Source organism: Chelonoidis abingdonii, chromosome 16 (genome assembly GCF_003597395.2).
Source record: "Chelonoidis abingdonii isolate Lonesome George chromosome 16, CheloAbing_2.0, whole genome shotgun sequence".
NCBI classification, from domain to species: Eukaryota; Metazoa; Chordata; order Testudines; family Testudinidae; genus Chelonoidis; species Chelonoidis abingdonii.
Window position 1 is genome coordinate 9,899,917 of NC_133784.1, and position 25,319 is coordinate 9,925,235.

A 25,319-nucleotide genomic window follows, 5' to 3' on the forward strand; every position below is an offset into this window, starting at 1 on the left:
CTGCACCAGTGGATCCTGAGAGAAACAGATTCCATGCCAGCCCCACAGACAGATATAGGCCTTGGGCAGATCAAGGTTTGGAAGCGGCAAGCTCCACAAACTAGGCTGCATTAGGCCATTAGCTAATTCCTTCCAAACCCCAGTCAGCACAAAGCAACACAGGCAAAGTACAAGACAGAGGGGACGAGGCTCAGGCAGAGAGAAAGAGTTTGCATAGTCAAGGAGAGAATTTCACAAAATGTGCCTCTTACCTCGCTCTGAGACAAGCCTGAATGTTATCTTTTGCTTATATTTCCCCTTTTCAGTCAGCTTAACCACAGAGCCGAAAGTTGTCTCTTGCTGTCAGCTGCAGCCATATGATCAGGTGCCTGTTCTCAGGCTGTTTTCTCCTATCCCATGGGGAAGCCCTCCCCTGGTGGTGCTGTGACCTCTGGGAACAACAGGGCCTGGCAAGGAGGTCTGTGCTTTGGGGAATTGGGAGAAAATCTCCCTCACTGAAAGCCAGAGTGTAGAAGCCACCCCACTTTTCTCTTCATTTTGCATAGAGGCCAAAGCACCGCTGGGTCTCTCACATCATCCCCACATCACTGCAGCAAAACAGCTGTAATCAGGGAGTAAAAATTGCACAAGAGAGGAAGGATAAGTTTGCAGCTAAGACATTGGCCTGAGCATGGGGTTCAGCTCCTAGCTGTGGCCCAGAGCCCCTTACCCTGAGTACGCCATCTAGCATCCCTTTGCCTCAGTTCCCACATCTATCTGTAAGATGGGATCATAATTCTCTTTCTCCCACCTGCCTCTGTTTAGACTGGGGGCAGGACTGTCTCATACAGTGTGTTCATGCAGTGCCTAGCTCTGGTCTCCACTGGGATGTTTACTGCAATAATCATCATTGCTTTAGCAAGGTCAGTGTCTAACTCCATCAGTGTGTATTGGAAGTCAGCATGTAACAGAGGCAATCAGCTTTCTGAACAAGAGAAAAGAGGGCCCAGCCCTGAATGCCTTCCCCAGGCAGAATCCTCAGTGATGTCCATGGGTGCCAGACCTCAGTAGATAGAGCAGGATTGGGTCCCGAGAACTGGATATGATTCTGGGTCAGATTTTGGTGCCATTTAGTCTTATCGGACACATAGATAAGCTGTGGAACAATGAGGTTGAGACTGACCCAAGGACACTTGCAGAGGCAAGGACAGGACCAAGGAGTCCTGGCCTCCATCCAGTCCAGTCCCTTGCTCTATTAGAGCCCACACCCCTATCACCACACCATGCAACATAAATTGCTGGCTGTACACAGCATTCCGTTGACATCAGAATGGGACAAGGACCCGACCAGCACAGAAACAGCTGGTGGGCTCTGTAGCCATCTCTTGGGTCCCTAGCATCTTGGTGGGTGAACAGCATCAAGTTGTTGGAGGTCTGGCCTGCACCTTACAGGAAAGGGATACTGATGGGCTGCATTAACCAAGGAGCACAAGACTCGTTTGCATTAAGGCAAGATCTCTCCCAGAACTGACCAGAAGGTCACTCAAGATCAACTGAAGAGCATTCCTAGGACAAGTATCAGAGGGGTAGCTGTGTTAGTCTGGATCTGTAAAAAGCAACAGAGTCCTGTTGCACCTTATAGACTAACAGACGTATTGGAGCACCCATGAAAGCTTATGCTCCAATACGTCTGTTAGTCTATACGGTGCCACAAGACTCTTTGTTGATTATTCTTGGGACAAAAACCTTGATCCCTGCATGGCTGGGCATCCTCAGGCTGGCTTATCCTCTGAAGACTTTTGGGGCCTGCTCAGCACATTTGAAAAAGCAGGTGAGTGTGGTTATATGAAGCCAGCAAAGAAAGCTAATGGCTGATCTGCCTGAAATAAGCAATCAGTTATACAGATCCTGCATTCTGCTTCCAACAGGATGGGCAGCCCCAGGCATGATGCAGCATGATGCTAAAAGCTGGAGAGAACCCCTATCCCTTTATATTCTAACCAACCCTGGTCTCTTCTCCTTGCCTTGCAATCATTTAGCCATCCATAAAAGCTAGCTGCCATTTCCTTTCCCCTAGCTTAATGCTCTTAACAGCCGCGTGTTTCCTCTGAAAGGACATTTACAGTGAATTTAAAAGCAGGTGTCCCAGAAGGACACCTCACTGCAGAGCTAACCACTCCACCCCTAGCCTTCAAAGCAAATATGGCCACGACAACTTCTAGTGCAGCTGCCAGGACTGCCCAGGTGGAACGCCTTCATCTGCCTAACCAACAGTTCAGCCCCAGTGCAGAAGCAAATGGGGTGGAACGTCACTAAAGAGTCGAGTCTGGCTTTGTTCCGACAGCAGCAGGCTGGTGGCCATGTCCCCTCCCCACACACTCAGGAGAGAGATTGCGGCCATCCTGGCCCAGCAGCACATGACCCACTGTGCATTGGTAAACAGCCCTGCCCCTAAGAAAGAAATTGAGTCTCAGGCACCACCTCAGAGGGCCCAAGAGTAGACTTGGTTAGAATGTGCCATTCAAAACTCTCTTTTGGCCCAAATCCTCAAAAGCAGTTAGACTCCTAATCTGCAGGCTTTTAAGAAGCTGGGCCTCTTTTCTAAAACAAACCTTTCTTTAAAATAAAACAACTTTTCAACAGAAACAAAATTTAAATATTTGGGTTTGGTTTCCTTCCCTTTCTAACTCCACCTCCACCCACCCACTCTTTTTTCCTCCAGTGGCACGGTAAGGTGAGAGGAAGGGAGATAAGGGGACAGCCCCAAATATTCAGTTTTTGCTTTTCTGTCAGAAAACTCTGAACATTCAAACATGTCAAAGCATGCTTGCCATTCTCCAGCCAGCTCACTCCTGGGCGTGGCTGGTTTGTCAAGGATTTTATAGTTGCCACTCAGTCCGAGAAAGGGGTTTTGCCGACATGATGCAAAGATCTAAAGGCTGAGAAGTGTGCTGCTCTGGGAGTTGGGTTCCAGAACCCTCCCTAAGGTTTACGCCCACGTCTGGCATGAGGTTATTTCCTGTGAGCACAGGTTGTGCTGTTCTCTTGGTCACAAAGAAAATGAAAGAAGTTCTTCCCCACAACCTGTTGGTATTTTGTTAATTGAATAACGATTGCGGCTGCATTTCTCACACAGCTCATAGTTTTGCAGGCATTTCCACTGAGAAAGAGAGAGATTTCCCCCAAACTGTCTCAAGGCAAAGTTGTGCTAGAGGGCTAATGTTGCAGTGCCCCCTGCTCCAAAGGGGACTAAAGTACATGATACAGCAGATTTGTTCTAACATCTACAGAAATTCCTCGCTTAATATTGTAGTTATGTTCTTGAAAAACACTGCTTCATACAAAACAATGTTAAACAAATCCAATTTCCCCATAAGAATTAATGTAAATAGGGGTGGGGTAAGTTTCCAAGGAAATGTTTTTCACTAGACAAAAGTATATATATATACACACACACACACACACACACACACACACACACAGTATATGTTTTAAACAAACAATTTAATGCTGTACACAGCAATGATGATTGTGAAGCTTGGGTGAGGTGGTGGAGTCAGAAGGTGGGATATTTCCCAGGGAATGTTTTGCTACTAAATGATGAACTAGCACTCCACTGAGACCTCAAGAGTTAACCCATTGTTGTTAATGTAGCCTCATGCTCTACAAGGCAGCACGAATGGAGGGAGGAGACACAACACGGTAGAAAGAGACAGACACACACCATGTATGTGAGAGAGAGACACATGCATTGCCCCTTTAAGTATGCTGACTCCTCTCTAAGTACACTGCCTTTTTAGATAGATCAGCACATTGAGACAGCAGCTGCTGCCAGCAAGCTCCCTCCATCCTGAGCCCTATCCTGTTCCCTCCCCCAGCTCTGTGGAGATGAGATAAAGGAGTGGGGGGGAGGCATAAAGGGGGTATACCCTGACATTAACACCCTCCCCCCCCCCCAGCAAGCAGGAGGCTTGTGGGAGCAGCACAGGACAGTGGGGGGAGGGACAGCTGAACTGCTGGGCAATTGATAGCCTGCTGGGTGGCTGTTGCACAGGCAACTCATGGGAGTGGGGAGCTGATGGGGGGCTGCCAGTTCACCCTGGTAGCAAGCCTCCACCAGCTAGCTCCAATGGGCTGCTCTTCCTGCAAGCAGTGGACAAAGCAGGCAGCTGCCAAACAACATTGTGTATGCTCCCTTATAACTTTAAATGAGCATTTTCTGTAATTGATCAGCAATGTAACAACATTAACTGGGAAAAGTGAGGAGTTACTGTATCATAAAATCCTCTGTGAGATCAATTGCTGTTATTTAGTTACAGGTGCACCTGGGTTAAAGATTCACAATGCCTGAGACCCTGCAGAGGAATTAATGAGTGACTCGAGTACTGAGGGTTCAGACATTGGCTTGAACTCAAGGAAAAACCTCTATATTTTGTCATAGCCATCAGTCCCCCACACCACCTGGAAATCAGTCTCACCTGAGATCACTAGCTTGTGAGCTTCAGCCATTCCTTTTCAAGTGCTGTCTAACTTCCCCACTCCTGGCACACTGATAGGATTTGGGGGGGGAGGGGTGAGCAGCCCTGCAGCATTGCCAGCTCTTGCAATTTTATCTCACAACACTTGGTGTTTTCCTTAAAGCCCCAGCTCCTGGAGTTTACAGGATTAGGTGAGAATCTCAGCTTGCACTGAAGTAAATAAGTAAGTTTTTAGCCCTTCTGGTTGTGGAGAGAAGCTTGACAAGGTAACCCCAGTGTGCCGTAAGGGCTCAGACACCAGAAGGCAAAGAAACCCAACATTTATTATTATTCAATCTCCTGATTTGGGGGACCTGACTTGTGATGTATGAACATGTGGGGCTGGCATGACTGGGCCTGACTATCCACCAGCAGCCACCCCTTTTCAAGAGCACTTTGAACAGGAAGATCATTGCATTTGCTGAAGTTTCCAGAGAGCTCCACTCCCAGTTAGGTGCTAACCAGAGGCTAGATTTTCAAAAATATCCAGTGCCCTCCAGCTCTAAGTATGGCACTGAGGGGCAGATTTCCCAAACAGATCAAAACCCCCAGGCTGGACTCATTTGCAATCTGATCCCAGTTGTGGGTCAAGAACCATTTAAATTCTGGCCTGGGCTGTTACATTCTGGCCAGCCTGCTTTTTGCTCCATTTATCTTGGGCAATCCTGACACCTAGTGGCCATACAGGTAAACTATGTATCACAGCCCAGCCTTAACCCTTCATCTGTACTGCTGGGTGAAGCCCCTCCCATTAAGTAGCCTTTCCTCCCTGATGCTGGGAGGCTCCAGGACTGGGGGATGGCTGAAGCATTAATAACAGCCACTATAGCCCAGGTGATCAAATTGTCTTCATTATACTCCCCTGCCTTTAATCACTCCTGACTTTTCAATATCCTCCGCCAAGTGTATTAATGAAGCTCCAGCTCTGCCAGACTCCCTGCATGACCAGGGCAGGACACTCCAGCTCAGTTCCTCACAGGGGCAGAACTTTCAGCAGCAGCCAGCACAGAGTGTGAGTGGCCGGTCAAGCAAAGGGTGTGGGTCAGCAAGCACAGAACTCAGTGAGCCACCGCAATGGGAAGCCCCTAGCTGCAGTGAGGGAGACAGTTACAATCTTGGTCCCCCTCATGGAATCAGTGGCAGCTACATCAACACCTAAGCAATGGACAGTGACCCCCATTGCAGCATTTCCCTCCATGCTGAGCAAAAAGTAGAGCTGGAGATGTTGCCTCTTCCTTCATCAGACTCTCCAGCCAACCTCCTGGCCTGAAGCTAGTGCAGCCACCTGCCTTCACCTCTCAGTGTTCCCAAGGAGCTATACACATCTCAGCAGCTCCTGTCCCGAGCTGGCCTCTAGAGGTCAGTGCACACAGGTAAATGCGCCCAGAGCAACTCCTGCACGCTGTGCTGGGTGCCATTTTATCTGGATGCCACCAGGTGGCACCAGGACAGACATCCTGACAAGGTCTGCCTTGCTCTGAATGGGTTACCCTTGAAGAAATCTCTTATAGTTAGTGGGGTGCAGTTCATTGCTACATCATAAATCAGACCCCTGTAACCAAGATCATGAGTTATTTCTGAAATCATGATTTTTAAGCCTTATATATTGGGGGCTCTGTTTATTTGCCTTCAGAATCATGTTTTCAAGCTTTCCTCTGCAACCACAAAGGCTAGAAACGTACTTTAAAAAGGAAAGTTGGGATGCTCAGACAATCAGTTCTTTTAGGGGAAACACCACCCTCAAGAGTTATCAGGAGCTGAAAAGCTTATTCTATCCTTGAGCCTCTGGGCACAATCATTTCTTGAGTCAGGGTTGCTGCCAGCCAACTGCAGTGATAACATGAAAACATGTATTTAAGCATTACACTGGATACAATCTGCACAAATGTCTAACATTGTTCTTGCCCTAGAAACACATTCACTCTTTTTAAACAGGTTCTTTTAAGTTTAATTTTTCAAGGGCTCTGGTTTTATTTTTAGACTAGTAGGTTTGGGCTAGTAACTTCAGATCCAGATTATTGAAACACCTTCAATGCAAAAGATTTGTGATAAACAAGCACGGGAGCACCCGAGGAGTGTGTGTGTGGGGGGGAGAGCTAGGGAGCAAGACTGCCCCAACTTGCCAAAATTCCTTTTAATTAACCTTAAAGAATGGAGTTGTTTGTTGTCTAGAAAACATGATTCACAATGTAGTTATTAAACGAGTGTGAAACACTCCACTAGAGAAGTAGATCATGTCATGGAATGGGCCACCCAACTACCCCAAGATAACCTGTTTCAATACTGAAATAAACCCCCAATGACCACACATCCCTACTTCTCAGCTACCACTCTTCTCTGGAACCCGAACCAGGTATCAAACAACTACAACCCATACTCAGTGGGGACCCCATCTTGAAATAAATCTTTCCTGAACCCCTTCTTCTGGTCACCAAACAGCCTCCCCCAACCTTGCCAAGATCATCATCAGAAGCAAGTTTCCTATAGGCCAGGACACACCAACTCACAGCAGCACCGGAACCTGCCAGAACAACAGATACAAAACCTGTAGCTGTATCTCCCTTGCTACAGTGTTCAATACCCCCCATGACATACCTTTCAAGATCCATGGGTCCTACACATGCCTATCCCAACATGTGGATACCTCATCCAGTGCACTAAATGCACCAAGAACAACTATGTGGATGAAACCAGACAATCACAACACTTGAATGAACTCATAAGGAAAATGATAAAAGACAAAAACAAAATCCATCACCTGTGGGTGGACACTTCTCACAAAGTGATCACTCTAGATCAGTGGTAGATCAACGGCAACGCTCTTCCAAGATCTCAATTTTGTAGCTTGTATTGCTTTAAATAAGCCTGTTATACGACAAGGCTCCTATGTTTCATCAAGGAGTATCAGATGTGAAACAGCATGAAAGTATTTAAGAAGCCAACTCAAAGAGTTCTTCCTACACAAGCATTCAAGTCTTCAGCAGTCCAGGCAAACAACGCACGTTACAACAAAGCTTAAACTTGTTCTTCATAATAATTTTTATAACAATACTAGATGCCTATTTTAATTTTAAAAACAGCAAAAAATATCCACCTTCCTTGCCATTTATTATAAGGATTCTTGAAGTTTAAATCTCCTCAATGTGATAGATATCCTTGCTTTGATCTGCTTAGCTGGCAGTGCAGGGGCTCCAGGCTGCTGGCCCCGAGCTGCTTGGGGTCCCAAGCAACAGCTTTGTCCACTGTTAGGGAATTTTTCCCCGAGAACCCCCTGTAACATTTCGTGAACACCCAGGGGTTCACGAACCCCAGTTTGGAAACCACTGCTCTAGATCTGACCTCTCAGTCCTCATCCTCAAAGGAAACCTGCACAACACTGTCAAAAGAAAAGCCTGGGAGCTTCAATTCATAATTCTGCTAGACTCTAAAACTCATGGACTGAACAGAGACACTAAATTTATGGCTTATTATAACAATCTGTAGCCCATTAACCCCCTTTTTGTCCTATGACTACGGGGTGTTAACAGGCCACTTCACCTTGAATGCTCCATTAGAATGTATAACAATTACTTATGCTAAATTATCTGTTTGATCTTATATTTAGCTGTGACACTCTGGGTACCTTTCCCACACTAGATGAAGAGTTCTATATAGCTCGAAAGCTTGTCTCTCTCACCAACAGAAGTTGGTCCAGTAAAAGATATCACTTCCCCCATCTTCTCTCTCTTATGTCCTGGGACCGACATGGCTACAACAACACTGCATATTGCTCTCTCTCTCTAAGGAAGACTGAAGGTTGTGGGATGCTGGTACATTTATCAGCATCCCTGAAAACCTGTCCACTACCTGTAGAATAGATCATGGTGCCTACTCCTCAAAATCCAGAAGCTAGATGTTTCCAGATCGCTGTTCAGAGTTACTTGGCTTGCTGCAGAGACATGCTATCTGTGTTATTGGGCACTGGTTCTGCCACAGGGTGAGGACTTGATCATTGTGGAATAAATTTACCTCCGTGTCCTTTCTATGAACTCTTCAGAATTGTCACCTTAATGCAATGGCTCTTCCAGACAGAGGATGAATTCAAAGACACCCTTACAAGTGCTCCAGACTGGGTACTGTGTATAGGCGAATTCCAGTAGGGTCTGCTAATGCAATCAGCAGCCAGCCAGTCACTGCACAGCATCAGGGTCACTTTCTAAAATGCCTCCATTTGCTGTTTGTAGAATAAGAAGCAGGAAAAATGGTTGCCAGGCAGATTTACACAACTCGCTCATGGCCCCATCCAGCCCTCAGTCCATATATACAATGCTCAATCTGCACACTTCTTCCACTGTGCCATAGCAGATGCTAACCTAAATCCCAGGAAGCACTCAGCTCCCAGCTCCCCGGTATGGCAGCCTGCAGCCAAAGCTGGCAAAAATGGCCTCTGATTTTTGTGTGCATGGGTATTGGAGGCGCCCACCTCTAGCTAGTTGAGGTGTGCTTTTCAGAAATGCACCTGGAACTAGGAGGCAAGGTCCCATGGAAAAAGCATCTAGAAAGAAAAGGAGCTGAGGGGGACTAGCAGTTCCTAGAGGCTCAACATCAAGCTATTCCAACACAGAGGAAGATAAGAAGATGCCAAGTTTCTGCACAACAAGCTTTTTAGTGACCTAAAAACCAAAAGGGATACATATATAAAATGTAAGGAGGGGCATGTGACCAAGGAAGTATACATGGGAATAGCACAAATGTGTAGGGACAGAATCAGGAAAGCCAAAGCAAAGAATGAGTTACAGCTGGCAAGGAATGTTAAAGACACAAGAAGGGGTTCTTCAAATATGTCAGACAAAAAAAAGGAAAGATCAAGGCCGGTGTGGGTGCATCACTCACTGGAGAAGGTGAGGTGGTAACGGAAGATGATAGGAAGGCAGAGCTGCTCAATGCCTACTTTGCTTCAGTTTTCTCACAAAAAATAACACTTAACTGGATGACTAGCAAAGTTACCATACACAATAAAGGGGAAGAGATGCAGATCAGGATAAGTAAAGAACACGTCAGAGATCTTCTGACCAACTTGAAAGAATTCAGCTCAGTGGAGCTGGTGCTATTCACCCCAGGGTGCTGAAAGAATTAGCTGAAGAAATCTCAGAGCCACTGGCAATAATATTTGCAAACTCATGGATGACAAGAGAGGTCCCAGAAGACTGGAGAAGAGCTAACAAAGTGCCCATCTTTAAAAAGTGGGGAAAGGTGGGGTTAGGGAGCTATGACCAATCAGTCTGACTTTGATACCTGGGAAGCTACTAGAGAAGTGCATAAAACATTCAATTTGCAAATGCTTGAAGGATGAGGGGGTAAGCATTAGCAGCCAGCATGGATTTACCAAGAACAAATCATGCCAAACCACCTTGATCTCCTTCTTTGACAGGGTAACTGGTTTGGTGGGTAGGGGGAATGTGGTGGATATAATATACCTGGACTTCAGCAAGGCTTTTGAGACGGTCCCATATGACATTCTGATAAGTAAGCTGGAGAAATGCAGGCTCAGCAGGACCACCATTAAGTGGATACATAAATGGTTAAACAACTGCAAACAAAAAGCAACTATTAATGGAATGATGTCAGATTGGAGGGAGGTCTCAAGTGGGGTTCCACAGGGATCTGTTCTCGGTCCGGTGTTGTTTCACTTGGATGTAGGAATAGGGAGCACACTGATCAAGTCTGCAGATGATACAAAGTTAGGCAGGGTTGCCAATACTTTGGAGGATAAAGCTAAAATTCAGAGCGCTCTTGATAAACTGGAACAATGGACTATAGACATCTAAATTAAATTCCACAAAGACAAACGTAAGGTGCTACACTTAGGGATGAAAAACCAAATGCACAAACAGAATGGGGGCTAACTGGCTTGGAAGTAGCACTGCGGAGAAGGGACTGCGAGTTGTGGTGGATCCCAACCTCAACATGAGTCAGCAATGCGATGCTGTTGCAAAAAATAATAATGAAATTTTGGGTTACAGTAACAGAGGCATAACATGCAAGTTACAGGAGGTGATAGTACTGCTCTACTCAGCATTGCTTAGGCCTCAGCTGAAGTACTGTGTCCAGTGTTGGTCACTGACGCATAGAAAGGAGGTAGAGAAACTAGGAAGGATCCCAGAGGCAAGTGACAAACATAATCAAAGGGATGGAATGCAAACAGGGGTGAAAATAACTACAGACACTTACTGGTACAGGGCTGAGGCCGGTTCCAGCCCCTGGAGGTCAGCATCCCCCAGCCAGACCTTCCAGGTCACCTGGCCCGTGCCACCCAGGGCTCCAGTGGCGATTTAAAGGGCCCAGGGCTCTGGGCATGGCAGCGCCGTCCAGAGCCCCGGGCCCTTTCAAATCGCCGGCCCCAGGGCAGCTGCTCCCTTTGCTCCCTCCACGACCATCGTCAGTAAAGGTGGGAAAAGAGGGGCAGAGATGTTAAAGCACTGCCATGGCAAAGGACCAGCGCTTTAACATCCCTGCCCCTTTTGCTTCCCCTGTCGGTGGCCCTGCCAGTATGGACCCTATCAGCAGGGCCACCAACGAGGGAGGAAAAAGGGGCAGAGACATTAAAGTGCTGCCGCAGCAGCACTTTAATATGGGCTGTGTATGGGCCAGTGCAGGTTCTTACTGGTATGCTGTACAAACCCGTACCCGCTCACTTTCACCCCTGAATGCATGCCATATGAGCAGAGGCTGAAGGAACTGGGTATGTTTAGTCTGGAAAAGAGGAGATTAAGGTGAGATATGACAGGAGGCTTCAAACACTTGAAAGGCTGCCATAAAAAAAGATGGAGAAAAGTTATTCTCTTTTGCCACAGAGGGCAGGACAAGAGGCAGTGGGTTCAAACTACAGCATAGCAGATATCTATTAAATCTCAGGAAAAGCTTCCTAACCGTAAGAACAGTAGGACAATGGAATCAACTGCTTAGGGAGGTTGCGGAAGGTCCTTCACTGAAGGTTTTCTTGATGAGAGTCTGCTATAGGGAGGTTTGCCTGGCATTCTGGGATGAGGGTCTGGGAATAGATGACGAGCTTCCTCTGCCACAGCCACATATGTAACCCACTGTTCTGTGCCTCATCCACAACTCCAGCCCAACCAACAGAAGCTGCAGGGACATAGCATCTCAGTCTCTCCAACCGGATGCCCATTTCAGAAGCCACTTTTACCTCCGGAGCCATCACAACTCCCACTGCCCATGTGCAGCTCATGCAGATACCAATGGGTAGCTCAAGCAAGGTCCTTTAAATACATCATGCAGGATTTTGGCAGTATCTCATGTTGTTTCTCAAGCTGTAAATTCCACCTGCTGTAACATGGGCTCCCAGAGCTGCCCTCCCCAGGAGTTAGTGGCAGAGGTTTTTTTATGATGCAATAATTGCTGTTTTTAGCGTATGACTCAGGATTCACTGGGCTCTCGCCATAGGCAACCTGTAAACACAGGTGACCCCTGTAAGAGGTCGCGTTTACAACGACAACCCTGTAAATACAGAGCTGTGTAACCCAGGCAGATCTGCTCCACAGACTAAGGATTGGGGGGGAAATCCTCAGTCCAATCCCTAGAACTGGGCACCTTTCAAAGAGCTGTCGCCCTGAAGCTATTGATCACCAGAATTCCAAGACCGTTTGTCCTACGTCTGATCAGAATTTTTCCAGACAAAGAGCGTGGTCATAAAAAAGGCCTCTCCCCCAAAATGAAATTTTTCTCCAAAAAATTGACATTATCCCCCCAAAATGGCAAAAATACCTCGTGACATAGTGAATAATGGTTTGGCTCAAACTTTCAATGACACGTTAACCAACTTTTGTGCGTACTGAATGCCTACCCTGCTCTCATCTAGTGCTTTTCAGCAGTAGCTCTCAAAGCATTTTATAAAGGAGGTCAGTAGGTTTATCCCCATTTTACATATGGGGAAACTGAGGCACAGGGCAGGTCATTGACTTGCAGCAGGCCAGTGGCCAGGCCAGAAACAGAACTGAAGTCTCCTGAGTCCCAGTCCGGTGCTGTAGAGATATTGTTAAAGGAAAAATCTCAGTAATTTCACTGCTAAAAATGTTGATAAATCTTTTTTAAAAGAATAAAAAAATTAACAGTTTGAAATGAAACCAGCTTTGCAATCGTTGGCTCAATTCATTTGCCAGCCAGCTCTCATTTCCCACCCCCAGTTTCACTCTGAATCAGATCTGCCCAAATGACTGTATGTTTACTTGAGACAGCAGGATGGTAGCTGCTCCAGAGATCTCCAGCCCCAGCCCACGCTCTCTGAATTGTGCAGATGCTTTGGCTATTGCTGCTAGAAGAAAGCAAATGCCATTCCAGGGATGCTGCTTTTCAGTTTTAAACCACACACTTTTGCGGCTGCTCTCTGAAATGAGGACCCCATTTCATCTAGGCTCCCGGCTGACGCATCCAGGATAACTGACTGTCCAGATTAATGCTAGAACTGCTGCTTTCTGTGGTGGTAGATTCCTAAGACAATGCAGAGGCTGACTAAGGAATACATTGTTGTCATTATTCTCATCAAGTTGGCAGGGCAGTGAATGAATTAAAGTCACTGATCTAAGTTTTCATGTCTCAGACTCTCCATCAACTCGATTTTTGCTAGATGAGCTGCTCCCCCAGCCTGAGCTGGACTGAACTGTCTCACCTGATTGCTGCTCTTTGGAGATTACTCATGTCCTCCTTGAAATCGGAGCTGCCCACTTGGGTTAACACAATGATACCTGTCTAGATGAGGAGTAATAGCAACTGCAGGTGGTCTGTCACACCCAGAGACTACCAAGCTTTGCAAAAATGCAAGACGCTGTCCCCAATTCTTATGGGCAACCACCAAATTCTCCCTCATCCTCCCAGAATCTGGACTGATGAAATCCTAAGGTATCTTCCACTCATGTAGCCCAGACCCTCCTCAACCTGGGTAAAGTCACTGCTTTGAATTGCTCCTCTACAAACCAGTGCTGCCAGTGCTTACCCAAGGATGGGTTTCTACAAAGCATTTTGTAGCTTACAGTTCATCACAAGGAATCCGTTACACTACAGAGTGGTCACAGGGTTATCCCTGGACTAGAACTTATTTGTACAGTGAGGCTTGTGCAGAGGAACACTCTGGAGACTAACGACCTCTTAGTTATATCCAAAAAAGGTCTAGAGCAACCGTGCAGCTTTCTTCACCCTACAACAGCAGCTGGTGTGACCCAGGGGACAATTGGCGGGGGGAACACTCATCACGGTCCATCTGTTCCTTGGTCCCTCTGCTGAGGACTGGCTAGAGTCGGTTGTGAAGTGGCTTGAACCCAGCCAGCCCATTTCACACAAACCGCCACCCTGCACTCTCATGAAGGCGATGGCTCCTCCAGGAAATAAGCCAATGATTACTTCATCCTAAACCACAAATCATGCCACACTTGACCAAGAGGCCTTAACACAGAAGCAGCTTTTGGTTGTTAGCTACTTGATCTGAATGTGACTCTTCGACCTGGAGACTCAAATCCCAGAAACCCATTACAAGTCCCTCAAGCCTTTCATACCACAACATTGGTCCAGTCTTCTCCAGCAAGGAAAGACCCACAGTTCCCACGGCCATGGTTACACTAGCCCTGTAGCGGCCCTTGTGAAAGCTGGTGCTATTGCCACTGCTCTGCTGGCTACTTCCAAGGGTCTTGCTGATTCTTTGGACCAGTAGGGGGTTCGCCCTGAAACCCAGCCCAGAAAGGCCTAACACCTCACCCATAGTATGTTCAGGCCCTTCAAGCTCTCTCGGTCTTATAGGAATTATCCAACCCCTTCCCAGCTAGGTCTGATAGTCAAACAGGACCTGGCCCCCTGGCTCCTAGAGGGACAGACTAGCTGGTTACAGTCAAGAACAGCAGGTTCTGCTACAAAAATTGGATGAGCATTTCAATCCCCTCAGAGTGAGCAGATCCTGGGCTTTGGCCCAGCTCCATCTCTGTTGCTGAGTAAGACTATATAAATCACCTGTTTACAACATGTCCTTGGCCAGCACGTGGAAGCAGATGCTGAGGAGGAGGAAGACATCCTTTGCGGTTATTGGCTGGCAGCAGCATTCTGTGTATGCAGCCTGGGGAAGGTTAGCTCCGCTCAGCCTTCGAAACAGGGATTCAGCAACAATGCTGGCCCACATGCTCTCCTTTCCAAAGCGCCCGAGACATTCTGTAGCCTAGAGCCACCAGAACTGGCACCAGCTGCTGACTCATGTGTTTTGCAAGTGTTTCAGCTGCAAGATCCTGTAACAATCAACATCCTCTGCATTGCTACAGCATCCCCCATCCCAGACTCACAAAGCACTTTACCTAGGTGGATGGGGAAAGGGAAAGGGCTGGTTAGTGAGCATGCCAAGTCAGTGGCCTCAGGATTAGAACTCTTGGCTCCTAACTTTACTCCTGTGCTCTAACCACTAGTCAACATAATCTTCCTTGGTTATGTCTGTTCTGCCAAGAGTTATGACTACCTGCTATGAATAGTACACTACTTAAGTGTCAAAGGCCATGACCTTCCTCTGCCATAAATTGGTGGTTAATAGACATGTAGGTTCAAATCCTCAGAGATATATAGACACCTTACAGCCATTGAAATCAATACCTTTGAAGATCAAGGCCTTAACATTTGCAGTGGAGGCAGTGAGGGGAGAGCATCCTCTCTAGCTGTTGTGTAGTTCACGGGGGCCGGGGGCGGGGAAAATCTTGTGGCTGTCCTTCTGTCCATCTGGGAGGGAGGCCACGCCCCCTCAGTACAGTAATAAGTACTAAATAAGCACACTATGTGTGCTGTAGTGTCAGCTCCTGTCCTGCAGGACTGACTGAGTGGGTCTCCTCTGTCTGGACATTGCCGCCACCAGGGTCACAGCACTGCTCAGGTTTGTCTCGTAACAAGGAAACTGGCCGGATCAAGTTTGTGTAAGTGGCACTGAAATCTGATGCAAAATTGGCCCCACCAGGCCCCACATCATCCCGACAGAGGGGCGGCTGGGCGAGACATGAGTGGCACTGTGATCCCATGCACCAGGACACAGCACCCGGAGCAGGGAGACAAGCCCAGCCAGTGTTCTAGGAACAGATCTGTCATTGTGGGGTGAATTGCGGAGTAGGATCTGCAACCCCATGCCTTCCACAGAACCCTTTGATACATGCAGATGACCCAGTTTGGGGTTGTGACCCACTGGTTGAGAAACCTGAAGCAAGAGGGCTCTGTAGGGAGGCCTGTGATCACAGTCAGTCAGCAGCCAACAGCCAGTGGGGTGAGTTTTGTCTCGCAGTTTCAGGGAGCAGCCTCCTTTGTCTCTGTTTTCTGGAGTTGCCATTCTAAAGTCTCTGAAATAAAGAAGTGTTACTTTGCAATCCTCCAGCAAGGGTATTTATGTGTTTATCTAATTTCTCTTGTGTACACTGTGGTTCCCAAGAAGCTGGTGCAGGTGCTGGTACTGGCAGTTGAAGCTGTTATAATGGCTTCTTTAAGCTCTTCTTGCTGAAATGGGTGCCCCTTAAAAAAAAAATCATTGCATCCGGACCATAGCAAAGAGTGCCTGGATTGGACCACAGCTTAATTACTACTTTCCTTCCCTTAAATTGTGCACACTCCAACCTGATCTCCTCTACGCTCTAGTGTGCACTCAGTGGTATGATCACTTTGAACATAGAAGCCCAGCCAAATAAGAAGTGCTGCCAAGAGAGTAGGCTAAACACAAAGCATCTCATTCCCTAGAAGGACCTTTCTTAGCAACTGATTCCTTCAAACTCTCCTCATTGCAGGACTCCCTCTTTATAGGACCTTTTTTCCCAGCATGCCTTTCTGGGGGTTGGCCCTTTAAATTGGGCAGAGAAAAGCAGCTGTAATCCAAAAGTGGTCATTTTGTAGCTAGTAGATGTTGGCTGATAGCATTCCTCTTTCTCCTCCAGCTGGCAAGGGCCTGTTCCAGCCCTCACCTGTGTTTCCCTTTCTAGTTGCAGAGGAGATGGTTGTGTTCTCACATTAAGTGGCCTGGAGGTGTCCCTTGTTGTGTTTTATTTCCCACGCCTCTGTACTTCCTGCTTTCAGGCAGAAGCTGATGGACTTAAAAGAAACCAGAAAGGCAGATTTTGCACTGTCCAGCCTGACTGGAAGAAATGCTGAGAAAGGAACAGACTTTCAAGAGATTTCCGGTGCTGCGGACTTTGGGCTGGTCTACACTGAGGGGGGGATCAATCTAAGATACGCAACTTCAGCTACATGAATAGCGTAGCTGAAGTCGAAGTATCTTAGATCGATTTACCTCAGGTCCTCACAGCGTGGGATCGACATCCACAGCTCCCCGCGTTGACTCCGCTACCACCGCTCGCTCTGGTGGAGTTCCAGAGTCGACGGGAGAGCGTTTGGGGAGTGATATTTCACATCTAGATGAGATGCGATATATCGATCCCCGAAAAATCTATCGCTACCTGCCGATACGGTGGGTAGTCTGGACGTACCATTAGTTGCTGTGTGAGTCAGGGCAGCAAAGCCAAGCTTGCCTGAACTGTGATCCTTCTGAAGACTGTCCATCTCTCGTAGTCCACTTAGGGTCAGAGCATTTGCTGCAAGCGTTGGTCAATGAAAACACAAGTTTTGGTACTTTATACAGAGCCTAGTGCTGACTCATACTTGTACATGCAAAATTCTCAGGGACACCAAACAGGGGATTGTACTGAATTACCATTTGGCCTATCCACAGTAAGCCCCAAACTTCCAATCCCATTGGGTTAAATTCTGCCCTCAGTTACACCTGTGTAAGTCCAATATAGCTCCCTTGCACTCAATATTGCAGATTTACACCAGGCCTCCAGCTTCTAGCCCTAAGTGCTTGCAGGTGGCCTGATCCAGCACAGTACCAGAGAGATGCAGAGCAATGCCAACTCTCATTGCAGCCAGGGAGTTGAAGAGATGCTCAGCACCACTCAAGAGGGTTTCCTGTAGGATTGGGCCCAAGCTGAGTAAACCTGTGCACTTGGGGCCAGATTCGCAAAGGTACTTGGCCATTGCTCTACTGCACTCTGCATTGCAACACCTCACTCCTGGGGGAATTCTGAGTGCCAGATTCGGTGCCCAGCCTCCTCACACAATGCATGGGGAGAGTTAGTGCCGGAAAAAAGGAATTCTCAAGAGCCAGTAAGCTGAATGGGGAGCTGCGCCTAAATCCCATTGACCTGGCCCTGGGGCACCTGGCCAACAGTCCCATGACAGGCACTTCTCTCTGGTGGGGATTCTCAGCCATAAACCCTTTCCTGGAGTTAGGGACCATGGCCAGCTAAGCCTTTGCCAGCGATAAACCAGGGAACAAGACCCTGCAGTAGACGACAGCCTAGTGAGTAGGGCTCTCCCCTGGGATATAGGAGAGTCAGGCTCACATCACAGCTCTATCTGATTTGTAGCAGGGACTGAAATCCCGGTCTGCCACATCCCAGGGGAGTGCCCTAAGTTAAGGATCATGAGGTATCCTGGCTTGGGTCTCTCTAGCTCCCTTGTTGGAGCTGATCCACTTTGTAGAAATAATTAAATCTCTAGCCCAGCAGGTAGGGTGTCCACCTGGCATGTGGCAAACCTGGGTTTAAGTCTTTACTGCAGAGCAGGGATTCAAGCCTGAGTCTCTCACATCCCAGCTGAGTGCCTGAGCCATGCCTCTGACTGTCTTTTTGGACAGGTTCTTTGTTGCTCTGTTACCTCTCCATGGCCCACTGCTGACCCTCCTGCTGGGGTGTCTGACAGGTATCAAGTCCGAGGTGTGTTCAGAGCACAACCTGGGGCTCTGCTGAGGCTCCCCCATGTAGCTTGAAAATCTCACCTTGGGGCAGCTGGGTTTTGGCTTGTGCTAGGGCTCTGATAAGCTCATTAGCTGTGGGGAAGTGCCAAGAGGGCACGTGCAGCATTCAGGATCCAAGATATTACTATCGCCCAGAGAAAGAGGATACTTCACGCAGTGCTTTTAGCACATAAATTTACTCTTCATAAGTGCTACTTAGCAGTGCAGAGCGCTGCAGGGTGGGTGTGCACCTTGCCAGCAAAATAGCTACATCCCTTTCCCTGCGGCACAGGGATCTTTTACACTGGGGGCCTGCAGGGAGAGGCAGGACTATGCTAATAGCAGCAGGGTGCAGGATGCATCTCAGTTAGCAGGACAGATTAGATTCCCCTCCAATTAATGGTTTTTCAGTGTTACATCATCTCTTTGTCCTTCCCCTGTAATTGCTGATTCTCAGAGTTTCCCTTTTCAGCAGGAGGGGAGGAAGCTTTAAAAAATGACCGTGTGCCCCTGAGCTAAGAGGGAATGATGGCATTCCACAGCACCCAACCTGCAAATCTACCAATGCAGGAAGAGGGATTTTTTTCTTCCCCGAAATAATTGCCTTGCTTCCAGCAAAGCCAGTGTGTGTCTCACTCTGAAATACAAACCCAGCTCTGATTCAGCCTGTGTGCTTTCTGAATGCATTACTCAGTAAGCAACCCAGCATGCCACTTCCCTGTGGACCAGTGCACTTATTATTTCTCCTAATGTGCAACCTTATCAGAGCTGCGAGCTATACACGGCCGTGGTCTTTGTGCCCTTTTTTCTCTGTCTCGAGCAGGTTTAACTCTTGATCTGATTCTTGTCAAATCAAAGCTTCTGTTCAGCGCAGCCAGAGAAAAATACAGCAAGGGACTCTGCTTGGACTCCCTAGTAAGGATGTATTAATAACACTGATGCATGGCCAATTAGGAGAAGGAGCCAGGTCCAGCCCTTGTGTCTCTGGCTCTAGTGATTTATCGACAGTAATTACTGAGGCACTTAATGGCTAGTTTGGATGGGAATTAATTCTGGGCTGGATAAATAATGCATTAAGGTTTATGTAGCCAAATGCAAGGCATCGCTCCTGAGCCCGTACTGGGAGTGCAGGGAAGTGGATCTTCAGTGCAGAGCAGGCTGGGAAGAGGCTGCTACCGGCAGGACAGGCTGTGCCATGATGAGCTGCAACAGGGTGAGAAGGCTGGGAAGGAGGATGACAGCATGCTGAAGGCTGCGAGAAAGGTGACGCTGGAACCAGGAATATGTTGAGTCCCAAGATAAGGCAGGCCAGGAGAGGTGAGTACAGAATCTCTTCTATATCTTTGGATTTGCTCCCTTGAAAATACACCCAGGTGTGTGTGTGGGGGGGGGGGTGTTCCTAATCAGCATAAGAAGGAAACTTTTTATTACTCTTCATGGTAACACATCAACTGACTCTTTGAATTTTGCCCTGTAAGATGGCTCATATTCTGAATGCTGTTGCACTTTAATTACTGTAGCATCCTCAATAACGTGCATCATTTTTTCAAGATACTCTGCAAAGCAAGGCTGAAGCTAGACAAATTCAAACTGGAAACAAGGTGTAAATTTTTAACAGTGAGAGTAATTAACCCTTGGAACAATTTACTAAGGGTGATGGTGGACTCTCCATCACTGGCAATTTCAAAATCAAGATTGGATGTTTTTCTAAAAGCTCTGCTCTAGGAATTATTGTGGGGAAGTTCTCCAGCCTGTGTTATACAGGGGGTCAGACTAGATGATCACAAATGGTCCCTTCTGGCATTGGAATCAGTGAATCTTTGAAAGCAATGTCAGCTGAGTTGCTGAGTGTGCCATCCCACAATTACGCTCTGTTGCCAAATTAAACTACATTAAACTAGCAGAATAAGTTAGTTATTCTTGCAACTGCACTTAGTCAGATGAGTTATTTCTTTTCTGCCTGCGACTTATGAGCAGGGGAGTTGGTCTTTTAATCACTAGTGTTGTGTGCCGTTTCAGCTCAGAAGTAGAGCTGCATCACTGGTACATAACTTCTAATATGTCCGGAGTCTAAGAAAGGGTACGTGTAGTTAGGTGTGCCTATTTCATTACATTGTTTTTCTGGAACCTTTCTAGTGCAGAATATGCCACAGAATCTTTACACTTAATAAGATCAGATGGACAATTGTGGTACAGTAGTCTCGCCTAAAGCATCCTGAAGAAGTAGTTGTTAGCAAGTATCTTAGCACCTTATCCCTCCAGCTCAGCAGGCAGAAAGGGGAAAATCACTCAGTGATTGCTGCTGAAGAAGACAAAGGAGGGAAACCCTGTCCTGTTTCTGTAACAGCTCAGATTTGCAAACTACACAAGTACGGGAGCACAGGCAGCATGTTACAGAACTGTTGTCCTCTGGCCACAGCTTGTGTCTACACTCCCTCTCTTATGACAGATATCTTCTAGCAGAGGGGAGGCACTGTGTGATCTTGTGCTGCAGTAGCAGCTCTGAGCTTGACATCACATTTGCAGACTGTGCTGAGCACCCTTGTAATTCACAGCCTCATGGCAATCTCAGAGGCATCAGAAATAGAGATTAGAGCAGTATCGTTTAGACTTGAAGCAGTGTGTAGTCAGGAAGTGTGGAAGAAAGCCTAAGGTTTAGAGGCTCTGTCTGCACGTCAAATGCTACAGTGGCACAGCTGTAGTGCTTCAGTGTAAACATTCACTACAGCGATGCGCTGGGGGGAGTCTATCCCTTTGCTATAGTTAATCCACCTCTTCAGAAAGCAGTAGCTAGGTCAATGGAAGACTTCTTCCGTTAATCTAGCGCTGTCTACACCTAGGGACAGGTCTGCATAGCTACATCTCACAGGGATGCAGACATAAGTTTTCAGGGTAGACCAGGCCAGAGCTTTCTTCAGGCACACTGGCTTTGTAAAATAGGAAATTGCCAGCTGTGTACAAAGAAGAGATAACATTGTAATGGTTTAATAGTTACCTGCAGTAATTCAGAGAGAAGTGCTTCTAGGTGAATGTTACTGTAGCTCACACAGTAAGATACATGTAGCACAGTACAGTATACGTACAGTCCTTAAAACACCCAGAGTCCATTGAATAACACAGAGTTCCTTAAAATAAAGAGCCTGTCTGCAATCTGGAGCTTTGGGAATACATGTGTACCATCCCTGCCATAGTAAATACATATGCATTTGATTTTTTCTTTAGACAATTTTTTTTTCTATGCATTGGAAGATGTTTGCATTCCAAACAGTGCTGCCTATCTACCAGGGTACATGGTCCCCATTACTCTAGAATCTGAGCACCTCACACTCCTTATTGTATTTATCCTCTCACCACTCCCCCACCCTTGTGAGACAGGGCACTGCTGTGATCCCTCTTTTACTGCTAGGGAGGCTAAGTGACTTGCCCAAGGTCATACAGGAAGTCTGTGGCAGAGGAAGGAAGGGCATGCCTCCACACCTATGCCCCAGTTCGAGACTAGCACCTAACCTCTCTTTCAGCTCATCTTGAAGATAAGTTATATTAGCACTCAACTAACAGGAGTGTAGTTAGGAGTGAGTATTGCACACAATCCCCGCATGTGATAGATACACGGACTATGCTGTAGTTCTATGGCTGGGGTGCCCTGGAATTGGTGAACTGTAAGCTACCTTGGCTCTGTTAGTATTTGTTTTTCATAGTAAGAGCTGTGTTCTGATAGAATTCTTCTTTTAAGTCAACTGCAGACTTCTGAAAGGGGCTGGCTTTCTGGCCCTGAAAATGAAGGGTCCTCGGTCTATCCACAGAGCTGGAACAGTGTGCGCATGCAGGAGGGCAATCTTCCCATGCCTACAGTTTCTCCTCAGTGTACTGCTAGACTGGGGCAAATGGCCTGCTTGCAGAAGGGCCCAGTCTTGCAAGGTGCCAGAGTGCCCCTGTTCCTTCTGACCTACCCAGGAGTTGAAAAAGCCAAGAGCCTCCCAAGAGGTGATGAACCCCTTGTAGCATTGAGCTGAGAGGGAAATGGTAGGTCAGTCCCCTTGGCCTCTCTGGAGATTGCTAACAAGGATCCATGTGGTACTGGTGGTGTAACAGGCATAGAATATCAGGGTTGAAAGGGACCTCAGGAGGTCATCTAGTCCAACCCCCTGCTCAAAGCAAGACCAATTCCCAACTAAATCATCCCAGCCAGGGCTTTGTCAAGCCTGATCTTAAAACCTGTAAGGAAGGAGATTCCACCACGTCCCTAGGTAACCCATTTCAGTGCTTCACCACTCTCCTAGTCCTCTGGACTCTTTCCAATTTTTCATCCTTCTTGTAGTGTGGGCCCAAAACTGGACACAGTACTCCAGATGAGGCCTCACCAATGTCGAATAGAGGGGAATGATCACATCCTCGATCTGCTGGCAATGCTCCCTACTTATACAGCCCAAAATGCTGTTAGCCTTCTTGGCAACAAGAGTCACACTGTTGACTCATATCCAGCTTCTCGTCCACTGTAACCCCTAGGTCCTTTTCTGCAGAACTGCTGCCTAGCCATTTCAGTCCCTAGTCTGTAGCAGTGAATGGATTCTTCAGTCCTAAGTGCAGGACTCTGCACTTGTCCTTGTTGAACCTCATCAGGTTTTTTGGCCCAATCCTCTAATTTGTCTAGGTCCTCTGTATCCTATCCCTACCCTCCAGCGTATCTACCACTCCTCCCAGTTTAGTGTCATCTGCAAACTTTGCTGAGAGTGCGTCCACGCCATCCTACAGATCATTAATGAAGATATTGAACAAAATCGGCCCCAGGACCGACCCTTGGGGCACTCCACTTGAAACTGGCTGTAAACTAGACATGGAGCCGTTGATCACTACCCATTGAGCCCAACAATCTAGCCAGCTTTCTATCCACTTTATAGTCCATTCATCCAGCCCATACTTCTTTAACTTGCTGGCAAGAATACTGTGGGAGACCATATCAAAAGCTTTGCTGAAGTCAAGGAATAACACATCCACTGCTTTCCCCTCATCTGCAGACCCAGTTATCTCCTCATAGAAGGCAGTTAGGCTAGTCAGGCATGACTTGCCCTTGGTGAATCCATGCTGACTGTTCCTGATCACTTTCCTCTCTTCTAAGTGCTTCAGAATTGATTTCTTGAAGACCTGCTCCATGATTTTTCCAGGGACTGAGGTGAGGCTGACTGGCCTGTAGTTCCCCCAGATCCTCCTCCTTCCCTTTTTTAAAGATGGGCACTACATTAGCCTTTTTCCAGTCATCCAGAACCTCCCCTGATCGCCATGAGTTTTCAAAGATAATGGCCAATGGCTCTGCAATCACATCTGCCAACTTTTTTAGCACCCTGGGATGCAGCGCATCTGGCCCCATGGACTTGTGCTCATCCAGTTTTTTTAAATAGTCCCAAACCACTTCTTTCTCCACAGAGGGCTGGTCATCTTCTCCCCATACTGTGCTGCCCAGTGCAGCAGTCTGAGAGCTGACCTTGTTTGTGAAGACAGAGGCAAAAAAAAATCATTGAATACATTAGCTTTTTCCACATCCTTTGTCACTAGGCTGCCCCTCTCATTCAGTAAGGGGTCCACACTTTCCTTGACTTTCTTCTTGTTGCTAACATACTTGAAGAAACCCTTCTTATTACTCAAGATCTATGATCCAGCAAAGGGCTGCCAGGATCTCCTACTAGCAAGATGGGACAACAGGAGCTAGAACCCTGCAGCCAGCTGCTGAGTAAGCTCTGCTGACTGTCAGTGGCAGGTGCAGTGTTGCTTCACCAGGACCTAGAAAGAATGATGCGTGTAATGTCTGGCTAGAAAAAACTAGAAGAGACAGGGCAGGCTTGCAGGAAGCGCTGGGAACAGCCAGGCCTAAGGACAAAGCATAGGTGGGGCTTATATTCTGTTGCCACTGGAGTCAGTAATAAAGCCAAACCCTGGGAAGGGGCTTAAACTTGACTTTAATGCAGCAGATGTAGGAGTTATTGGAAATGGCACCTGTTCACAGGTGGATTTTGTCTCATGGACCCCTGTTGACTAGACATGGGCTAGCCATACCCAACCTATTTCATAGCTCACCCAGGAGCCAGCAGACAGACCCTAAATCTAACATGGTTCAGGGCTGTATAACACATTCCCATGAAGACTGCCATTGATTTGCCCAGCAGATTTTTAAATGTGTGCTTTGGGCATTATACGGCCACAGACTATATCAATACACTTTAAAGAGGAGGTCCGGATCTGCTTAAAACAAAAGGTCTATTGATGTTGGACCCAATCCTGACATATACTTAGCTGGGGAGACTGCCTACTGAAATCCACTTCCTTCTCTTGGCTGCCCCTCCTGACCTCTTGCATCAACACCGAGGGGACTGTGCAAGAGCCTTCTCTGTATCTCCTTGCTGTCCGAATCAGCCTTCTTGTACCTCTCAGCATCAGCACACACACACGTCCCGCTTATGTCTGGGTCTCCCACTGCTAGGGTTGTTAAGCTTTAACTTAACTCTATAATCTTATTACTTAGTCTAGAATATTTTGAGAAACAGTTTGAGTTCAGGATGGTCTCAAACCAAGTTGGGGTGGTGTGTGTGGAGGGGATGGGGGGTTCCAAATTTGGACCTGGCATCTTGAGTCCAGTTCTTGTTTTCTGTGAAAGATGGTGCAGGCAACAAAAGCTACATTATATTGCTAGAGTGTATTGCCAAAGTTATGTGGTCATTGTGAAGCTGTCTAGAGTGGCTCACCACTGTGAGTGCCAACTTCAGGGCAGACTGTCACAAACAAAGGCACAAATCCCAAACTGGTTTATAACTAGATTTCAAGTGTTAACTCCTAAAGCACTATAAACAGCCTTACCATGGAGTCACAGAGTCTCCATGGGCACTTCATCTATCTTGCCAGCCAGGCGAGCCTGCCTTTGTGGAGGATGGTCCCTTACACCAAAAAAAAAAAAATCACAATATTCAGGTTATTCCCAGCCCCAAAGGACCAGTCACTTCCCCCAAGTCAAGTGAACCCTATATCTCTTACCAAAGACAACACTTGTAGCC

General features: G+C 47.2%; 1 protein-coding gene across 1 annotated transcript in view; it reads left to right on the plus strand.

The window, feature by feature from the left end:
- The first annotated feature begins 19,392 nt into the window (after window positions 1–19,392).
- Window positions 19,393–25,319, plus strand: part of ARHGAP22 (Rho GTPase activating protein 22) — a 271,268-nt gene continuing 265,341 nt past the window's right edge. The window contains exon 1 of the mRNA XM_032797385.2: window positions 19,393–19,596. Within this exon, the coding sequence (XP_032653276.1) occupies window positions 19,563–19,596 (34 nt within the window). The 5' untranslated portion in view covers window positions 19,393–19,562. The remainder of the gene's footprint in view (window positions 19,597–25,319) is intronic.